This window comes from Rhipicephalus microplus, unplaced genomic scaffold (genome assembly GCF_043290135.1).
Source record: "Rhipicephalus microplus isolate Deutch F79 unplaced genomic scaffold, USDA_Rmic scaffold_12, whole genome shotgun sequence".
NCBI classification, from domain to species: domain Eukaryota; kingdom Metazoa; phylum Arthropoda; class Arachnida; order Ixodida; family Ixodidae; genus Rhipicephalus; species Rhipicephalus microplus.
The window spans coordinates 46,372,973-46,394,700 of record NW_027464585.1 but is presented as its reverse complement, the minus strand read 5'-3'; the positions used below and the strand labels follow the sequence as shown (position 1 = coordinate 46,394,700).

The following is a 21,728-nucleotide window of genomic DNA, read 5'->3' as shown; positions in this document are numbered from 1 at the left end:
CCAATGCGTGCTCTAGAGTGATTGGAGACCGCTAGAGACACACCTGAGCTTGCTCTCATTCAATTCGCTCTGTTGCCTGCTAGTGTGAGAGGAGGTGGTCACACAAGTCTACGCGTCCTTCTCTGCTCTGCTCGCCAAGATCAAAGACGGAAGCATGCTCGTGAGCTTTGTGTAAACTGTACACACGTATCATCATGTCTTTCCATGATAGCGTGGGCTACGTACAGGGCTTAGTAATCTCTCGGAGTTTTGTCTACTCGATATCATTCACTTCGTTGGTATTCTGTGATAATTTTTACATTTTTTTTATTTCATACGAAGTGATGAGCGAGACTAAGCTGCCTCCACTTCATTTGTGTTGGTGTTCAAACCGTTCCTGCATCGTCCCGTTGCCAGTTTTGACAACGCTTGGCGCGTTTTTGGTGCATGGGCCCTTGAATCACTTTCAGCAATGTAACACTGTGTATCGTGGTGATAATATATGATCCATTTCATCCTCCAGAAACATGCGTGCATAGAGCGATGCATAACACAGAATCAGGCAGTACAATAGAGAGAATGCCGAAGCAATTAAACAACGCTTGCATGCACGACCTAGCTTGGGTATGTCATGCGAAAGTAACCTTTTATCCGGATGACGTTTTCATAGGTTTGTGTGATGTGGTCTTGTGGCTCCGAGTTACTTCAATACAGTTGATTGCAGGGAAGGAATTGGGCTTGCAAAGACTACGCGGCGCGAGCGGCAAAGGTTCCAAGCTCACTTCCTTGCTTTCGCGGATTGTAATGAAAAACTAAAAAAAATATGGTAGTACAAATGTTTTTAGTGGGTACGCCACGAGTTATATTCTCTAAAACTGTTCATGTGGGCTGTGAGATTACCTTTAAGATGTAAATGACAAAGAAAACGAAAACCACGCAGACATCAATTTCTTTACCGTCACTTTATACTTTCCCTTGATGACACTGCATGGTTTCGCATTCGTTCTCTATTGTCCACCGACTTTACAGAAGCACATGCTCGTCCCTACACGTGCGAGCTGACGCCGGGGAGATACTGAGCGGATGGTGCGATGCAGATAAATACATGTGTAGGGCTAATCGGCGTTTCTATTGGCTAAGGGGTCTTTTGGCCTTAATAGTGGTGACAGGAGCTTCCGAGATGGGTTGCAGCCCCTAGAGTTCCGAAAGCCCAATTTCGCCCGGTAACAGAAGTACTGGACGCCCATTGGGCTGAAAAGAAAAATGGTGATTATATAGGGTTAATATAGGCACCTATTCTGATGATAAGCATTTATAGACAGTTACAAAAATGTAAGCAACAACATAACAAATAGGCAGATATATGCACAATAATAACACTGTAAAAAGACTCCTGGACATCTAACCGTGCTCATATATCAGTTGCATGATAGAAACGCAAAACATTATAACAGGCTTTTGCGTATAATCTGGTATCTTGTTATAGCTGTCAAGCACCAAGTTACATTGTGCAAGCTCTCTTATATCGATGAGCACAAAACATTAAACCACTTCAGCAAGGACACGTTTTACTTTCGCGTTTTGACTGATTCCTATGACGGAGAGATCAAGTTTTTTATTGAGAACCTATTTTCAGACGCAGAGTCTCAGACATCATTGTGACTCTCGGTGTGCATGACCTTCTAGAAGTGGATGATGTCATGACTCGCAAAGTTGAGACGCTTATACCGCACTCAGTAAGTACATCACTTTTTGTTTCATTTTGTTAGCAGTCACTGATGATTCTTGTAATCAGAATATAAAATGACCATCTTGGGAAGTGGTTTCACTTGCAATCTCGCTACAAGGTGCAGCACTTACTTAAACACTAAAAGAATAAGTGCAAAGAATTAGGAGCACAAAGAAAGGACCGCTGAACAATGGACTGACTGTACTAAAACTCCTGGAGTCACACCGACCGAGTTTCAATTTGTATATTCTTAGTGTTGCGCACACGCCAAATCTTATTGAATGTACACCGCGGAAAGGCAAATATAAAAGCGAAAACACATTTGTTATCACACCTGCAGTATGAAATAATTAGTGACAATGTCTGTGGCAATGTCTAGTGTTTTAAACCCCTTGATTGTCACCAATGAACTGCTATCCAATGTTTTTAGACTGTTTTAATGATGTCTATATTTTAACTGCTGTCCTGCGTGCTGAGCCTTTGAGCCTCGGGCCAACAAACCACTCCATCCCTTCTTTTCAATCCACTCAAAGTTGGTTAAGCGCACCATTATACATTCGTGCTTCAATGCAGTGAAGAAATTGTTTGAGCACAAGCGGGAAGATAGCTTTTTGAACAAGAAGTGCCGTCTACTGCAGGATAGGTACCCGTTAACTCTTCCATCTTTTGTGGCAGAGACGATGTGAAGGACAGATACAACTTCCGTAAGAGACACAAATAAGAAGTGCGCATTCATTTTCTACGCATTTAGATGGCCTCTTGCATAAGCTGATAACGATAGCCAACAGAAATCGGTAAACGCCCCTTTTCAGCTCTGGACCATGTGTCAAGTCCGCAAACGAGTGAATCAGATGAGTTGTACGTATGTCGGCTGCACCAAAAATCGTCGCGATGACTTCGTACCATGTACTAATCGAGTCGTTAATTCTATTCCCTTGTCTTGCGGACACACTTATATCGGCGAAACAGGCCGATGCCTGAATAAAGAATTTTTAGAGCATAAGTATGCGAATTTCAGGACATATTGGTATCCAATGCCGACATTGTGCATGCTCACCTCAATTTGAATAACACGAAAATAGCACGCAAGCGTTACAAAAAATGACTAGAGAAATCATAGAAGCCCAAAGCGTCGCAAACATACAAGATAGTTGCCTCAGTATTCCTTCCATAGTCCTTTCATTTAAGGCCCTATAGCCCTTCTATTTAGACAATCATAGATCCCTCTTGGCAAACTGTTTTGATGTATCAAGCTTTGCCCCTTCTACTGTACCTCTTTTTGTTGTTGTTGATACATGTTGTATATAGCCACCTGATGCTCTGTGCCAGTGAACATTGAACCAGTTCTTTGCCAGTGAACGAAGAAGACGAAGCGAAGACAAGTGACCCGCGACCTACGACCGAGACCAGTGCAATCATCCTAACAGACTCACTTTCAGTGTGTGCAGCTCTGACAACCTCTGAACAATCTCGTGCCCTAGCAGCGTTCCACACATTAGCACCGCCGCATTTAAAACTCCTCAAATTAGTGTGGGTCCCAGGTCACTGCGGATTACAATTAAATGAATTGGCAGATGCTTTGGCACGAGCATCACTCAATGGACCAGTAATTTCAGTACTTCCCGAGTTAGAATACTTGTCAGGGGTTAGATATAGGAAATTTTTCAGATAGTTTAGAAAATATCACACAATGAAAAGATTATCAGCACCTCAAATTTCCATGGAAAGGCCAGTGGAGTCCGTCAAAAAAACTTGAAATTATAACCTCCACATTCCGGTGCCGTGTCCCCCCATTAAATTTTTATTTACACAGAGCTGGTCTGACACTTTTCCCCCTTTGTCCGTTCTGCGAAGAATCAGAAACTATTGAACATTATTTTGGCTCATGTCGTAATTAAGCAATAATTAGGAAACGACTTTTAGATATTCCATTTGCGAAGCTATGTTTATATTTAACCACAGAAAATGTTCTGAGTTTTGCTGCCTGTGTTTTGGGAAATTGCCGCAGAGATGCGTTCGATGCGGTGTGTAATTTTATTTAAGACTCGAAAAGTTTTTCAACATAAAGCCCACGTTAACAGATACACAAAAAACGGGTTGAAAAGTAATTTTCAATTCTGGATAAATCCGTGACATACCAAATTAATCGGGTTTGGCAAAACCAGCTGTCTGGTCGGCTCCCAAAATCAAGTTGTAGCTATTAGGGTCTACTTTGTTGTTGATTTTTTTTCTCATTATCTAAGTCTTTGGTTTCCTTCTTTTTTTTAACATACTGTCTTCACTATACAACTCCCCCCCCTTTTTTTTCCTAGTAAGCAATAATGCAGTTATCGTCCATATGAGACTATATGTTCTCTTGGCCGATCCCCCAGAGTGGGTACGAGCCATAGATTAGAGGATACGAACAAACAAACAAACAAACAAACAAACAAACAAACAAACAAACGCGCCAGCTGAAGACGTGCTCCTTCGTGTCTGACATTTTAACGCGATAGCGTTAAAGAGCTCGTGTCGCATAAAACCCGCCGCGGGCGTCGGCCCCGTTGGTCGTAAGCGTTGGTCGTCTGTGCGTCTGGAATCGAACACGGCCGCCTGGTTCCTGCGCGGCGGCGGTGTTTCTCCGGCCGTTCCAATCGGCGCGCTCCCCAGTGAAAAAAAGTGCCGCCATATCCACGAAGTGAATGACGATGAGTGGGCGAAGCTCCGGAGGTAAACCTGGTAAACGATGAATCCTCCGTACATTTCGCCTACTCGATTTATTACAACGCTCTTTCAAGCGTACGTCGCCGCACTAAATCGAACGATTGCCTTCCACCAATTACACGCGGCATATGTTACATCATTCCTACTTTATGACATCTCGAATATTTCATCATCAACTACAAGTACCACCGTCTAGTTTATAACATCTTGCATTTTTTTCATCATTAGCTACAAGTACCGCCATCTACTGAACATTGCAAGAACTAAAGAAGAGGTGGCTACATGGATGGACGGATGGGTTGATATGGCTTTACCCTTGAGATCGGGCGGTGGCTAACGCCACCATGCCGTAATACTTAGTGAACCAAAAACTAGATTTATCTTTTTTTCTTTAAGTAGTGAGATTGAGGACAGGTACTTCACTTTGAAGGGTTTAAATTTCACTCGTGCCTTGACTTTACCCACCAATCAGATAACCTCCTTTTAGTTAATACTCCCCCCTTGCAGTCTATTTTGCCCTTTCTGTCCATAAACCCCAGTGCTTCAAACCTTTGTGCCACCATCCTGAACTAGAGGGTGAAGCCCTTTACAGAACATTATGAAGTGTTCGGCAGTTTCCTCCTCCTCTCCACACGCACTGCATACCGTGTCTACCCCTTCGTATTTGGCCTGATATGTCATGGTTCGCAATACTCCCGTCCTTGCCTCAAACAGTACAGAACTGCCCCGAATATTATCATAGATACTTTCCTTGGAAATCTCCTGTTTAAAAGTTCGATAGATCTCTAGTGCGTAGTTTTTAATCATGCGGATTCTCCACATATCGGTCTCAGCTTCCTTCACCTCCTTCTTAACCCATATTTCTTTTCTGTTTAGCCCCCTGCTGTTTTCTAAGTATTTACCCGTCAATTTTCTGGTTCGCTTCCTCCCTTTCGTATCAACATTATTTATTTACAAGCATCTGAAAACCTTTTTAGCCCAACACCCCTCCCCCATTTCTCTCAATCGCTTCTCAAATATTATCTTGCTGCTAGCTTCCCTGCCCTCAAATGATGTCCATCTCATATCACCTTGTACTCCCTGATATGGTGCATTCCCGTGAGCTCCCAAGGCAAGCCTACCTATTGCACGTTGCTTAATTTCTAATCTTGCTTGAACTTCTGATCTCATGCACAAAACCGCATTGCCGAACGTCAGACCAGGAATCATGAACTCTTTCCATATTCCTCTCACAACGTCATGGCTACTGTAATTTTACAGTGCCCTATTTTTCATCACTGCTGCATTTCTTTTAGTTTTAGTTGTCACATATATTTCGTGTGTCCTTAGGTACTGGGTCCTATTGCTCATCTATGCGCCCAGATATTTGTATTTATCTGTTATCTCTATCTGTTATGCTAAGCTCACTACCTTCATTATCATTGAAAATCATGACTGCCGTTTTTTTTCTTACTGAATCGGAATTCCAGCCTATCTCCCTCATTATCGTAGATGTCCATCAATCTCTGTAAATCTTTCTTGTTGTTGGCCATTAGCACGATATCATCTGTGTACATCTATGCTGGTAGTGCCTGTTCTATGAGTTTTCCTTGTTTGACGAAAGAGAGGTTGAAGCCCAGTCCACTTCCCTATAATTTGGCCTCTAATTCTTGTTGGTACATCATGAATAACAAGGGTGACAAAGGACACCCCTGCCGAAGCCCTTGTTTTACCACGATAGGCTTGAATGCCTGTTTTCCCATTTTAAAACTACCCTGTTACCCTCATAGCTATCCTTTAAAAGATTGATGAATCCTTCTTCCACACCTAGTGTGTCCAGTATTCCCCACAGGTCCTTTTGAACCACGCTACCGTATGCTCCCTTGACATCCCAAAATGGTAGCCACAGGAGCCTGTGTTTCTTTCTGCTATTTCGATGCACTGTGTCAGTGAGAACAGATTGTCTTCCAACATCCTGTGTTTTGAAAACCCATTCTGCAGTTTCCCCAGCACCCCCTCATCCTCTGTTCAAGCCTGCAGTTTTTCCTTTATAATCTGCATCGCCTGCCTGTAGACCATTGATGTCACTGTTATAGGACGGTCACCAGCCTCACTGTTCTCCAAACACTTCGTCTTCCTCGTTCTTTGCCCTGCGGCTTTTATCTGCTAGTATCCCACTACCCGTCAGTTTACCCTATAACATCTTTCGACCGGAAATGAGGGAGGACTTGGAAGAAGGGGAGAGGCTTGGAGATACCATTGTTCCTTGAGGGCAGTTCTACTTACATTCTTGACCAAGGTACAGTGCATGGTGATGCACTGAATGCAGCAGACGGTGTTTGCGATGACGAACCATCTTCATTCACAGGCCGCTGTGGCCTGTGAATGACACAGGCCGTTGTGTAAAACTTGCACGGGGTGATTAAAAAGCTGTTGTCGACAACCAGAGGTTGGAAGAATCTTGTGCCGCACGGTACGTGACTTCATCTGCCGGATCATGAACAACGCACTGCCCCATTGCGCTACTTTTCATTGGTGTTTTCTGAAGTGCGAACCTGGTCCTCGTAACTTGGCTCTTAGCTCGGTGGTCTCTCCACGATCATTTTCCTTGTAACCAGCTGTTGAAGAGCAGGTCCCTGCTTGATGTTGTTCAGCTAACGATGAGAGTGACGTATGTCTTCCGCCTCTTTACCGTTCCCTGATATACCAACGTTAGACGTAGATGTGCCATAGCCGCCTGTATTCGGTGCCTCCCGGAAAGCTGTTTGAAGTGAGCAAATAGAAGCTTGTGCGGCTGCTCTGATTTCCATGGTTGACGCCATAGTTTAGAGCACAGGTTCTTTGATGTGTCTTGCACAGTCATTGTGGTTGGTCCTATCTGTGATGGAAAGTCACAAGAAGCAAACGCCAGGCTCTGGAAATGTCCTTCTGCAAAGTCACCAAATTTTCTTTTCTTTTTTTTCTTCGGCGTCTGCGTCGTGCTTCTCCGCTTGTACCATTCGCATTCGCTGCTTTCCTGGTGGCCGTTTCGCATACGACCCCCTCCTCCGTTTTCAGACAAAACAAGAGACCTCAATCCCAAGTTCAACAGGTGCGCTCTCAAACTGCAGGATTACAACTTTTCTATTGTCCATCGAAGCCGCGCTCGCCATCAAGACGCTGACTACCTTTCTCGCCACCCGACAGCTTTCAGCGACATATCCCCAGTCTCTGCAGTGCAGTGCTTGATTTACGAACTACACAGCTACAACACGCAGAACTCGTCGATAAAACCCGACGATTATCCGGGGAAGTACACACTCTCAAGCGTCGTCGTGAAAGTCTTTCTGCGTCGTATGTCGTTCGAGAGGAAACGTTTTATCACCAAAATTATCGGGATGGGTTGTGCGTGCCTGTGGTGCCGGTAGCCATGTGACAATCGGTGCTATTCATACGCCACGACACTACGACTGCCGGTCACCTCGGGATGCACAAGACGCTGGCACGCATCGAAGAGAGGTTTTGGTGGTGGCGCATGCACAGCGACATTTCCCGCTACGTTTTGTCGTCAACAGTCTGTCAAACGCGGAAGGCCACCACCAATCCCCAACCGGTCTCCATGCTACCCATCCCTCCTTCGGCAACACTTTTTGAGATTCTGGGACTTGATCATATGGGCCGTTTCCACGTACATCGCACGGCAACAAGTTCCTCGTCGTTGCCACGGGCTATCTCATGAATTGGACCAAAGTCAGGGCCGTTCCTCACTCTTCGACACAGCACGTCTTCACGCTCATAAACGAGTGCGTCATTTCTCGACACGGCACGCCACGCTTGCTCTTCACTGACCGTGGTACGGCCTTCACGTTCCGCGCATTTGGAAACCTACTGAACGACCATGAAATTCGGCACGCTGGGGCCACTCTTCGACACCCACAAACAAACGGTTTGGTGGAACGTACAAACTGTACCATAAAAGACATACTGTCGTCATACATGAGTTCGAGTCATAACAACTGGGACGAATACGTCGCAACAGCTGTCTTCGCCCTCAATACGTCACAGCAGAAAATCACACGGGAGTCACCAGTCAAGCTTGTCTATGGAAGGACACCGATACATTCGCAGGAGAGCTTCTTTGGCTTGACACGACAAAGCGAAATCGTCTGGATGACACCAGTACTTCGGAGCTTCTTCGGAAGGCTCGCTTTAGAGCGCATCTGGCCATAGCGCATCGTCAGGCGAAATTCCGCTCACCTTCCAACGAGAACCCCACCCCTTTAAAACCAGGAGACCTAGCCCTGGTTCGATGCACCCAGTGTGTTCCACAGCGTTGCCAGAAGCTTTTTCATTCGGTATGCCGGCCCATTTCGCGCGGTAAATTCCCTAGGCCCTGTTACGATCCACCTGGAAGGTATTCCCGAACTGTGCACCAAAAGCAGAAACCGTGTTTTTCCTGCAAGCCAGTTGAAACTTTATGTGCTGCGTGATTTCTGTCGACGAAGACAGTGTTGTGTTGGATTCTGTTCGAGCGAGTGATTCTTGTACATTACATTAATGTAGTGGATCACACCAACGGGGTTACCGGCACGTGAGTGGTAGACCGGGAAAAGAGAAGGACGAAGACTGTTGTCTTAAATCGTGTTCGAGCGAGTGGTTCTTGTACAATACAAAGTATTCTTAGGCCTAATACTTGACACCAGGCTATCCTTCGTAGCACAGATCAAGGACCTGAAAAAAAAACAAGTGCATCAAAGCAATTATTGTATTAAAAGTCCGCACTTCGGGGGGAGTGACAAGTAATCCCAGATGAACTTGTGGAAGGGCCTCATGCGCCGTCACCTAGACAAAACAGCAATAACCTATTATTTTGTGACAGCTAGCTCCCTAAAGTGCTAAAGTACTAAAGCTACTAACTACGGGGGAAGTGACAAGTACTCCCAGATGAACTTGTGGAAGGGCCTCATGCGCAGTCACTTAGACAAAAGAGCAATAGCCTTTCATTCTGTGACACCTACCTCCCTAAAATGCTTGACTCTATTTAGCACCTAGGCATTCGCCTATCTACTGGTGCCTTTCGCACAAGCCCCATTGAAACCCTGTACGTGCAGTCGAACTAATGGTCGCTCCACTTACTGTGATGTTACGTGTCCTTTGAATGTGTCAGTGAACGCAATAAGCAACACCCTTCATATTCTACAATTATCGACATGTCAAGTTCTGTTACGTTTGAAAGAGAGCAACATTTATTAAAAAAAGTGGTTCATCACGGATGGCGACCTTCTTTTAAGGCTCCACTGGCTTTACCAGGCATTCTTGAGGCGGCCCTTCTTGCTTCGTCTGAGGGGCCTCTCTGAGGAAACTTGTGTGTCACTTGAACATCGTTTGATGGCTCCCGCAGCATGTCTGCATAGTAATAAGGGCTGCAGCGCGAGCACGAATGTGCTAGAAGAAACAGACAAAGTCGAGGTACGGAAGGCAAAAGAGGACAACACGAGCGCTGAGCTATGGTGGCAGACATGCAACACGAGCATGTCTGCCACCCATAGCAGTGGCAGACAACACATTGCGATGTGTCTTGCTTGGAAGTTACGAATGACGCGCTCTTTGTACATATCTGATCCTACGTCCTCGAATTTATACAGAAATACACATGTCCTGAGTTCTCTAGAGACGCCTCAATGTCCAACACTTCTATGTAGTAAGAGCGATCGGCTCACCCTTTTTGGGTACCGGTGCCCTGCATCTTGATACAGGCATTTTCACAGGCACAGCCTATGCGATACTTGCGGTGGTGGTTACACTCCTCCCTTCTTGAAATAGTTCGTAAGAAGACACCAGACGACGCCACTCATCCACGCTTGCAAAAAACGAAAAAAAGTGCTCGCGCAAGTATAGTCAGCGTCGCCTCGCACGTGTCTTGCATAGGCACCCGGCAATGCAGTTTACGAGATCTGCTGGTAGCGCCTTAACACACAGCCTAACGGATAAGCGCAGCAACACCGAGTCTTCCAATGCGTAGCCTAATGAGTAGACGCAGCAAAGCCGAATTTGCACGTGAATATCATTTTCTTTTTTAGTTGTGAGCAAGCGGTCAAGGCTGATTATGTAACCGCCCAGGAAGCGTTCTTTGCAAACTGGCCAAAAAGGGCACTGACACTTCAGCGTGTCACTGTGTTAAGCGAGCGTTCCATTTTCTTAGTATCCTCGGCGGTCGGTATCAACAATGCTGAGGCGGCCCAAAGATCTTCGTTGCGCTTTCTGGTTCACTGTCTGGTGCCTATATTGCGCGATGGATGAATAAATAGATGAAAAACTTTTATTGGGATCCTGAAGGATTCCACCCTGGTTTTATAGGGGTAGGATCGGGGGCCACTCCCACGTTGGGACAGGGAGGCCCAGCCTCACCGCCGCATCGAGGGCCTTCTGGACAGCCTTAGGTTGTTGTATGAAAACCGGACCCATTAGTATTAAATGAAAGGTGTTTTCGAAAAATTCTTCATTTTTTTCTTTGTAAAAAGGGGCACCTCCAGAGCATGTGGTTAAAATAACTGTGATTCTGGCAGTCCAGAAAAAGTTCTGAAATATCAGAGTAATAGCTATAAGTTACCAGGCTAGGCTATGTTACCGTCTGAAGCATGCGCGAGGTCGCGGAAATCGGCCGATGAAAATCAAGGAGCTCAAACGCAGACGGCGTCTTTCTCCTCCAATCCGCCAACTGGGGCCGTCATTTCAAAGACTCAACGTAAGGTGCCTAAAAGTGAGAGCTGGCTGACTGAAACCGGCGTCTTTTCACTAAAGTGAAATCTTTTTACGTACGCACATACACACAAACTCTCCCTGTCTGTCTGACTCACTCACGTCCACGTAATAATGATTGCACATGACACCAACCAAACGCTTTGAAGCGTGTGAGTGCACTGGCATCGAAGGGCGAAGCTCCTTATAGTGGCACCCGTTCTTCCCTCGTAGTCGTAGTCGTAGTCGTATTGGGTAACCAGTCTTACGTTTTGACCTGCAAGGTGGTGCTCATGGGAGATTTTTCCTGTGCGTTGGTGAACAATAAAAAATTCGTAGCGTGTGCATTAACTAAAAGCCGAATTGTCCTGTCTCTCATTCCCCATTAGCAGCCATTGGCATGTGAATTGAGCACTATCTGACAAGAAGGGTTGCTACGTTATACTCACTTGGCGTAACCTCCTTGGTTTTAGAAAGGTTTAGCGAGCGTCGAGCCGCAGTGCCATGAATACAGTGAAGTAGTATTCCATGAACTCAAGGTGGTTAAGGGTGGGAAGTAGGTACGAAGCACAAGCCGTAAGAAGGTAAAAGCTGAATTCTTCTGTCTCTCATTCTTCATTAGCAGCCATTGGCATGTACATTGATGATGATGATGAAAAAACTTTATTTAATTAGCAGAAAGGTCCTCTACCCCTTTCAGGTGCGAGAGGAGAAGGGAGGACCAAACCTAGACGACGGCCATGATCCCATGGGCCCTGGCGGCGTCTTTGGCCTGTCAGCGATGTCCGAATGAATGTAGTCAAAGCAAGGTTCAAATTTTAAGAAAAACTGTATTGTGCTAAGTTACGGGTGAATCGGCAGTGGTTACATGTATAAGGAAACTGGACTCGGTGCAGGAGCTCGATCGGATACGTTCGACGCCACTCGCGTCTCGGCTCGCTCTGCGGTGCGTTGCTCTGCGGTCCCGGCTCGAATCTCGGCTCGTTCTCCCTCTCTGGCGATGCGTTGCTATGCGGTCTCGCTCGAAGGCTCACTTTTTGTTTTTTGAATGTTCGTTGAACCAATGGGCAACCGCGTCGAGTGGACGCGTTCAGGGCTCGGAGTCCACGTTAACGCAGTGCAGCGTTTCGCGAGCAAGCACGGAGACGCTGCCGGAGAAGGAGGCGCTGCCGGAGAATGAAACGCTGGCGGAGAATTCAGCTGTGCGAACTCGAGTGCCGCTGACACGGCCCTCCCGAAAATTGCGCCTGTCCTCAGGCGTGCGTGTCGTTAGATGGCGATGGTTCCGTAACTTCTAGGAGCGGCTCCTTATATCTACGAAGCTGCTCCACGTTGACGATTTTTTGGTTGATCATGCCCGGTGTGTGGGGTACTCTTTGGATCTCGGCCCTGTTTCCTCCGACGAGGGCCGTTATCTCGAACGGACCTTCATAGCAAGGGTCTAATGTGCCCCGAGCGCTCAACTCAAGCAGGACGAGGTCCCCGTTATGAACCTCGGAGTTCGCCGCTTCTTGTCGTATCGGACCGTTGTTTTGCGCTGACTCTGCAGTAGCCTCTCTCTTGTCTCCGCACGTCCCTTTGCCAAGTCGTGTAGTCTATAGACTCGTCGATGTCTCCCTCGACTGAGGCGAGGTTGAGCTCTCCTGGCAGTTTTGGGTCGTAGCCGTGCATGAGTCGAAATGGGCTGTGGCCACTGTGACGATGCTTCGTGGCGTTGATTGCTAGCGTTGCTCGGGGTAGTTCCTTCTGCCATTTGTCTTTGTTGTTTAGCATTTTGCGTAGCACCTGTTTCAATGTTCCTACCATTCGCTCGATCAGTCCGTTTGATTGTGTCCAGTACGGTGGGGAGTTCTGATGAGAAATTCCTAGTCTGCGATGGAATTGGTTGGTCTTCTTGTTAATGAATCCCTTGGCTTAGTCCGTAATAATGACGCTGGGAACTCCAAATTGCGGAATCCACCGGTTTTTCATGAAGTCAAGGTAGTGCGTCGACGAAGTGCTCGGTACGCTCACGGCGTCCATGTATCTCGTGGCGTGATCGATACACACGAGGATGTGGTCTCCCTTCTCGTTTAGCGGACCCATGTGATCCAGGGATATCACCGCGTTTGGCTCAGTAGGAATATCGCGTGGGATGAGGCAACCTTCATTCCGTGTCGTGCGGGCGTTGATAGTCTGGCACGTGTGGCAGGAGTGAACATACTCGCGTATGTCTTTTCTCATCGATGGCCACCAGTACTTTCGCTGGATCAGGTCTCTTGTCTTCTCGACGCCTAGGTGGCCGTTGTTGTCGTGGAAAACGATCATCACACTGCTTCAGAGGGCAGCGGGAATGATCACCCTCCGACGGACCTGTCCTCCCTCGAGAGATTTCTTCACCAGTATGTCGTTTTCGATCTCGTAGTCTGAAGATGTGTGCTTGGCCTCCTCCCGAAATCTTTTGCAGTCAGTATCCCTCTCCTGAAACTCGCGTAGGCGACTGTGTTTGCCGACCACTACTGCGTAGCAGTGGAGGTCTCAGGTCGAAACGCCCTGGTCGAAAGCCTCTGCAGATTCCGACTGCCTCGAGAGTGCGTCAGCAGCGGAGTTCTGGCGTCCTGGCTTACGCTTGACGTCGAAGGTGTACTCTGCTAAGTCGAGCGTCCACCTCGCAAATCTGCGGTTGCTGGCTCCCTTCTGGACGAGGTATGACAAGCTGAAGTTATCCGTGAACACTGTAAAACGAGGGCCTCCTCTCAGGTAGACCGAAAACTTCTCAGTGATCGCCCGGTGGAGCGCCATGCACTCAAGCATATTAGAGTGTAGACCACGATCGCGCTCGTTTAGTGATCTGCTTGCATACTCTATGATTCGCTCCTTTCCGTCTTGAGTTTGAGAAAGCACCGCACCCAGCCCGGTTTGCGAAGCGTCGACGTGAACGTTAGTCGGGCAGTCTGGGCGAAGCTCGCCAAAATCGGCAGGTTCTTCAAGGCGTGTTTTATGGCGTTGACGGTTGCTTCATGAGCGTCAGTCCATACGAAAGGAACGTCCTTCGCCAGAAGGCGCCGTAGCTTGTGCGTGACCTTTGCAAACTCCGGTATGAACTTTCGGCAGTGGTTAGCGAACTGCAGGGAGGCGTACAGCTTCTTTGCGTTGCGATGCGGCTCGAACTTCTCGACAGCGGCAACTCTGGATTCGTCCAGTGTTCGTCCTTCGGTGGAGATCACGTAACCCAGGAAAGATACTTTGTCTTGAATCAACTGGCATTTCCGGAGATCCATCTTCAAGCCGTTAATCACGACTCTCCTGAGTGCTTAATTCAGCAAATCCAAAGCCTCCCTCGCTGTTGTGGCTCCCTGCCCGACATCGTCCGTGTACGTAGCTGTCCTAGGTAAGCCATCGAACGTGCGACGCATGACTCTTTGCATGGTCTGAGGGGCCTTGCAAAACCCAAAGGCCATTCGAAGGTATTCGTACTTTCCGTCTGGAGTGACGAATGCGGTCTTGTGTACGTCGTCCGGCTTCATTCGTACATTCATAGATGCTGTCTTCACGTCCAACACAGTGAAGTAAGCCGATCCGTCGCGCATGACATCGTCAATAACCTCTTCCATGACGGGCATTGGATAGGAAGGGTTGATGGTTTTCTCGTTGAGCTTGCGATAGTAGTGTACCATTCTTCGTGGTCGTCGGGTGGTGCGGTTGGTCGACGACTATCGTTGGAGCACCGTACTCGCTTTCGCTCGGCCTTATGATGCCCTCGGAGAGGTAGTCGTTCACCTGTTCTCGGATGAACTTGCGATCAGCCGGTGAGCACCTGTACGGCCTCGATGACACCGGTATATTGTCTCTGAGTTCGATGCTGTGCTCGGTGTGAGGACACACTCCCAAAGTGTCGCCTTTGGAAGTGAACGCTTGGTGATGCCTTAACAGAATTGCGCGAAGTTGTTCCCTCTCTACCTCGGTGGCATCCTTCGTTATCTTCCGTGTGGCGTCTTTGACTAGACTCGTGAAGTCTTCGTCGGGTGCCGGACATTTCGTGTTGAGGCGCACGTACCCTTCGTCTTCGGAAACACTCTCGTCCGATTGCCGGCAGAACGTTGCAATAAGCGTTTCCCCGGTGCGGTGTGGTGTGCCTTGTTTCGGGGGTGGCACTTCGGACGATGAAAATTTTCCAGAGGGCTCGACTGGAACGATAGTCACATCATTTGACGTGTGAAACGTTACGTCGACGTTCGCGACTCGTCGCCAGTCTGATCCCAGAATCAGGTCGATGCCGCTGGGCAGTTCCGTTACCACGACGTCTTCGAGTCGCACATTCGTGGTTCCCAATGTCACATCAAGCATTGCAGCGAGAGTTGGGCATATGCTGCTGTTGAGAACTTCAATGTTCTCGCGCGATACCCATGCGTGCGTGGGAATGTCGTCCGTCAAGGCATTGGCACTCACGATGGATAAGTTGGCGCCACTGTCAATGCACACGCGGACGGGTCGGTTGTTAGCAGTACCGGACACTATTGGTAATGTGCCGCCCGTCGAATGCAAAAGACAGTTCGCTTGTCTAGGTGACGTAGTCCCTGTTTCGTGGCTGCTATTGTCCCTCTTCGCTCGTTTCTCGTCTGCTCTGATCGTTGCTGGCGTTTTCGGCTTTCTGCAATCACGGGACAGGTGACCGATGTCGCCGCAGTTGAAGCACGAACGAGCAGAGATGGGCCGCGGGTGTGGAGCTCCCGAGAAATCGCTGCGCGGGTTGGCCTTCGGCAAGTTGGCAGAGCTGCTGGCTGGCACCCGCTGGTTCGAACCCTGACCACGGCTCGCTGTAGACGATGACGGTTTCTTGTCGTTCTCGACACACACGGTCGTGCGACGCCTCGCGTCGAGCAAAGCCGCTCTGTCAATGAGTTCGGTTACTGTGCCACACAGCTGCGCTGCGAGTGCGTTGGCCCATGTGTCGTCCTCGATGCCGCTGAGAATGAGGGAAATACGTTCTTCCTCTGCTAAACGGTACGGCGCCTTGTTCAGAATGGCGTTCTTCGAGTACGTGTACTCGACGATGGTCTCGTGGCTCTGAAGGCGTCGCTTCGTCTGCAGTTCGAGGAACTCCTTCATTGTCAGCTTTCGTTTGAATCGGAGAATGAGCGCCTCCTTCCATTGCTCCCAGGGGTCATACTGTGAGCCGTAGGCGGTGTGCCAATCCTTGGCAGATCCCGTCAAGCGACTGGCTGCTGTCACTAACGTCAGCGATGGCGTCCAGTGGGCGAGCGCTGCGATTCTCTCCACTTGCGTAATCCATTCGTGAGTACTTTGTTGCGGCGTCCCATCGAACAAAGGGATTGAGGATGACGTGTCGCTTGTGGAATGAATCTGGATCGGGCTCGTCGTCGGTGGACCTCTCGACAGCGTGTTGGCGAGCAGGGCTTGTGTGTTCACGAGCGCGGTGAGGATTTGGGCCATGGAAGGTTCTCCCTCGTGCGTTGAAACGGTCGGCGGGGCGGGGCGTGCCGCGTCTTGGTTGGTGCCGTCGTTCAGTGACGGTGGCCGCGTCGAACGCGAGGACATCGTTATGTCAGCAGGGACGGAATGGTGCAGCCCGAGGGTTGGAGTCGTCACCCGTTCCGTTGGCAGTGAAGCGTTCTGATGGGCTTCGTGCGATGTCTCACGTTCACTCGTGGTCGCACGGTTAAGCTGGGCTCGCAGGCTGCTCAGTTCAGCGCAAAGCCTCGCGTTGTCGGCGGACAGCGTCTCCAGGTGCGCCTGCCTGTCGTCGTCGTAGGCAGCCTAGTCCTTCGCTGACGAGTCCGTCGGATCTAGGGCTTGGCGAGTGATGTTGTCGCGGATGATTCTTGCGATGAGCTCGTCCTTTTGTCCGGAGCACCGTAGACCTCGTGCTCTCAGCTCGTCGACGAGTTGCTTTTTCGTTACATTGGCCATCCTGCTGTGGTCGAGGGTCGTGAAAACACTTTCGACGATGGTCGTTTCGGAGTCCCGAGACGATGCACGGCGTGGCGTCGCTCCTTCTCGTGGCATCGTTTCCTCCTCCGCATGCAGCTCGGTCGATTCACATCCTGTCGGCTGCGCCATGTCAGCGATGTCCGAATGAATGTAGTCAAGGCAAGGTTCAAATTTTAAGAAAAACTGTATTGTGCTAAGTTACGGGTGAATTGGCAGTGGTTACATGTATAAGGAAACTGGACTCGGTGCAGGAGCTCGATCGGATACGTCCGACGCCACTCGCGTCTCGGCTCGCTCTGCGGTGCGTTGCTCTGTGGTCCCGGCTCGAATCTCGGCTCGTTCTCCCTCTCTGGCGATGCGTTGCTATGCGGTCTCACTCAAAGGCTCACTTTTTGTTTTTTGAATGTTCGTTGAACCAATGGGCAACCGCGTCGAGTGGACGCGCTCAGGGCTCGGAGTCCACGTTAACGCAGTGCAGCGTTTCCCGAGCAAGCACGGAGACGCTGCCGGAGAAGGAGGCGCTGCCGGAGAATGAAACGCTGCCGGAGAATTCAGCTGTGCGAACTCGAGTGCCGCTGACAGGCCTACCGTATAAGCGGGCTTGTAATTGAGAGTCAGAGCAGAGGAGCGCGGCATCCAATCCACTCCCATCTGGAAATTCGCCTCTCATGGGGGCCTGCGGGCATGCCCATAAAATGTGGCTCAAGCCCGCCCTGTTGTGGCAAAGTTCACACTTGTTCGAAAGAAGTTCTGGCACGCAGCGGTTCATTGTTACCGGACTAGGAAACGTGTGGGTCTGGAGTAGGCGCCACGCCACCGCCTGTCCTTTGTTCAATGAAGAGTGTGCGGGAGGATAAATTTTCCTGCTTAGCCTGTAATACTGCGTAATATCTCTGTAAGTGGTCATCCGCTGTAACAGGTCCCGTTAATTAGGGAGGCGATCGCCGGGATAATTCCAAGGGCCGAAGTATCAGCCCCCCGAACCGCACCACGAAAGCGCGGACAATTTAGAAGTGGTCCTTTTTGGCGCGCCAGCGGACGCCGGTTGTGGCCCAAATAACAAGTCAGAGCCGAGAGTTGATAAACAAAACAGAGTTATATTCTCAATAATGGCAGATCAAAAACAATACACAAGTATGCACACTCCACAATAGTTGAATACAATATGTCACCCACCAAACAACGTACTACACAGCACAATCAGCCACACTCGAAACAACGGACACAGACAACGATACGCACTACAATGCAGTCGCATGCATTGAACAACCAAGACACTTGAAGACTAAATAGATAGAAAACCTATCCAGTCCAAAGTTCTTGGAACAAAAGTCTGGATGATACTCTTCCGAGAATCACTCACTCAAAGTCCCGCGTTGTTGTCGTTCTGCAGCCCCCGAAGTTTCTCTTCCAGTAAACCTCGCCGAAGTTTCTCTTCCAGGAAACCTCACGTCTTCAATAGGCCACTCTCCAAGCTTCAAACTTCTTCGCCGGAAACACGTCGGCTTCACACACGCAGCTGTTGCCACGCGTCTTCGCTCGATAGCGGTAAACACACACTCTTGCCTGTAGCTCGAGTCGTCACCCCTCAGGTGGAAATCCTCTTGTTCTCCTGCTTTGTCTCTACGGACAAAACCTTCGCCGACTACACGGCGAAATCCCTACGCGCTCTGGCGCTAACTTCCGTCTTCTCCTGATCTCTCGTCTCGGCTGCTCCATTAAATACCTTTCGCGCGAGATTCCAGAAAGTTCTCGTCGTTTCGTCGGCGCGATACGCAGCGAAGGCTGGGGAGAGGGCGAGACGGTTCGAATGCCGTCCGCGACGGATGACTCAACCCGGCATAAACCACGCCCCTTTCCATGTAGAAATTTCGAGTGCTTGCTCGGCCGCCAATGTCGGGTGAGGAGGTTCGTCGGCGAGCCCACGCTTCCGAGGGAGAGAGTCGCGCGCCCGGGAATCTTTGAATGTTTGTTTTCTTTTCTCTTTTTTTATCATTGATCTCGCGGCCTGGCTCCGGCGTTTCGACGCGAGAATTTGGCGGCGCGCCCTTTTTGAGCGCTCGTTCTGTGGCATCCGCTCAAATCTCTCATCGTCCTCCCCGTTCGACCAGGGCAATCCAGAGGCTCGCTCTGTAAGTCCTCGAGCTGTCTGATGTGCAGCCTCATTGCCGGGCAAGGAGGAGTGAGCGGGTGCCCAGACTATTTCTATTGTTCGTTGGTCTTTGCATCCAACCAATATTCTTAAAGCTATTTGCGATCTTCGCCCTCGTGCAAAGTTTCTCACAGCCGTCTGCGACTCGCTAACAATGAGTGAAGTCGAAGTGGATGCTATGGCCATTGCAATAGCTGCTTCCTCCGCCTCTTCTGCAAAGCTCGTTCTCACGGAGCCGCTGACCTTATGATTTCCTTTGTAGTCCACTACTGCTTTAGTCATGTTGTCATTTCCTTTGTATTTGGCCGCGTCTACGTATGTTGTTTCCGGTAAATCTTTTACGTTGTTATGTATATTTTTGCTCTTTCAGCTCTCCTTGCTTTGTGATGTTCGGGGTGCATGTTTTTTGGAATCGGTAAGATTACTAAACATTTCCTGATTTCATACGGGATATTTTGGCGCCAAATTGGTTTGCGTAGTTTATATCCAGTTCCTCTAATATGGATTTACCTGTTTTACTCTGCGTTAGTCTTACATATTGTGCGATTCTTTGAGCTTTTATAAGTTCTTCTGATGTGTTGTGAAGCCCTAATTGAAGTAATTTATCATTACAGGTAGTAATTGGAAGTCCGATCGCCTGTTTGAAAACTCGTCTTATGCTTCTGTCAATCTTTTCTCTCTCGGCCACTTGCAGTCTGAGGTACGGAATCACATATACAATACGACTGATGACAAAAGCCTGTACCAGTCTTATCATATTATTTTCCTTCATACCATAGTGCCGGTTTGCAATTCGTTTAAATAGACGCATAGTTTGCTGCGCACTGGTTTCAAGTATTCTAATCGCCTCTCCGTTGTGCCCGTTGGAGCTGATTCGTAGTCCCAGAATTCTTATGCTTTCGACCGCAGGTATTTGCGTTTTTCCAACAAAGACTTTAATGTTAGGTTTTTCCTGGATGCTCTTCCGACCCCTACATGTCGAGTTATAGAAGTTCCGATTTTTCCGGTGAACATTGTAATCCTGTATGGTTGGCATATTCTTCTACAACATTCACTGCTGTTTGTAAAGTTTTCTCTATGTATCCGTCACTACCCTCTGCTACACATAAGGTAATGTCATCTGCATAGAGGCTATGGTGGAGTCTTGGAATTTCCTTCAGTCTGGTAGGGAGACCTATCATGGCCACGTTAAAAAGAAAGGGGGATAGGACTGAGCCTTGCGGCGTACCTCTGCTGCCCAGACTAAACTCTTGGGATTCTGCTTCGCCTAGTATTATTCTTGCAGTCCGGTCAGTTAAAAAGTCTTTTATATGATCGTATACTCTTTTTCCTACCCCTAACGCTTGAAGATTGGCAAGTATAGCTTTATGTGATGTATTATCAAATGCCTTTTTAAGATCTAGGCCAACTATTACCTTTGTGTCGTGTGTATTAAGACCCGAATTGATCATTTGGTGTTTAATCTTAAGCTTAATGTACTGTGTAGACAGTTTCGCTCTGAAGCCTACCATTGTATGAGGAAAGAGCTCATTGTCTTCCATATAATTCGACAGGCGAGTTAGGATGACATGCTCTAATAACTTTCCTACGCAGGATGTCAGGGAAATAGGCCTAAGATTATCAAGATCTAGTTTATTGCCTGGCTTGGGAATCTTTATGATTTTCGCCGTTTTCCATTGCTTGGGTATCTTACCTTTTTCCCAACACTTGTTCATATATTCGGTGAGGGCTGTGATAGATTTGTTGTCTAAGTTTCTGAGCGTTTTATTCGTGATCCCATCGGGGCTCGAGGCTGATGTTGGGCTCAGTTTCATTAGTTCCGATCGTACTTCGGCCTCTAATAAGGGTCGGTCTAGGGAATCATTTTCTTTACCTTTCTACGAGCTTAATTGCTCTTTGGTTGTATCCCCAATGTATCTCTGTCTGATTTCTTCAATCAGTTCTTCCTCCGTGCCTTTGTATTTACGGACAAGTCTAATAAAGTTTTGTTGTTGTGCTGTCTTGCTCGCTTCCGAGTCTATCAGACATCTTAACAGGTTCCATGTTTTAGAGAGACTTATTTGTTTTTCTATCGCATCACACTTTTCCTCCCATTGTTGTCTGCATAGTTGCTTCACGTACTTCTCAATATCTTTACTGAGGGTGGCTATCCTTTTTCTAAGGCGTTTGTTGTGTTTTTGTGTTTTCCACCGTTTTTAGGCTCTTTTTTGCCTCCCACATATGTAGGAGCTTACTGTCTGTGCTTTCTAGTCCTTCTGTTTTTGGTATGGTCCTAGTTGCGATTTGAATATTTTGTTTAAGGTTCCCTAGCCATTCGTCTAAGTCTTCAATGACATCGCATGCTTCCTTCTCTCTGATTTTTCTAAAGCTATTCCATTCAATTATCCTTAATTCGTTGCCTCCTCTTTTACGTGGACCTGCTTTAAACGTGGTCTCAATTATATAGTGGTCACTGCCCATATTTTCTTGTTTATAAGCCAATAAGGTTCGATGATATTTTTAGTAAACGTGAGGTCAGGAGACGTGTCTTTGGATACG

At 48.1% G+C, this 21,728-nt stretch overlaps 1 protein-coding gene across 4 annotated transcripts in view; it reads left to right on the top strand.

Annotated features, from left to right (window-relative positions):
* The window catches only part of LOC119166787 (chymotrypsinogen B), a 1,014,345-nt gene that overhangs the window by 553,765 nt on the left and 438,852 nt on the right, over positions 1–21,728 (top strand). For all 4 annotated transcript variants that reach the window (XM_075882532.1, XM_075882530.1, XM_075882531.1 and 1 more), the window contains exon 6: positions 1,616–1,715. In XM_075882532.1, the coding sequence (XP_075738647.1) occupies positions 1,616–1,715 (100 nt within the window). The remainder of the gene's footprint in view (positions 1–1,615; positions 1,716–21,728) is intronic.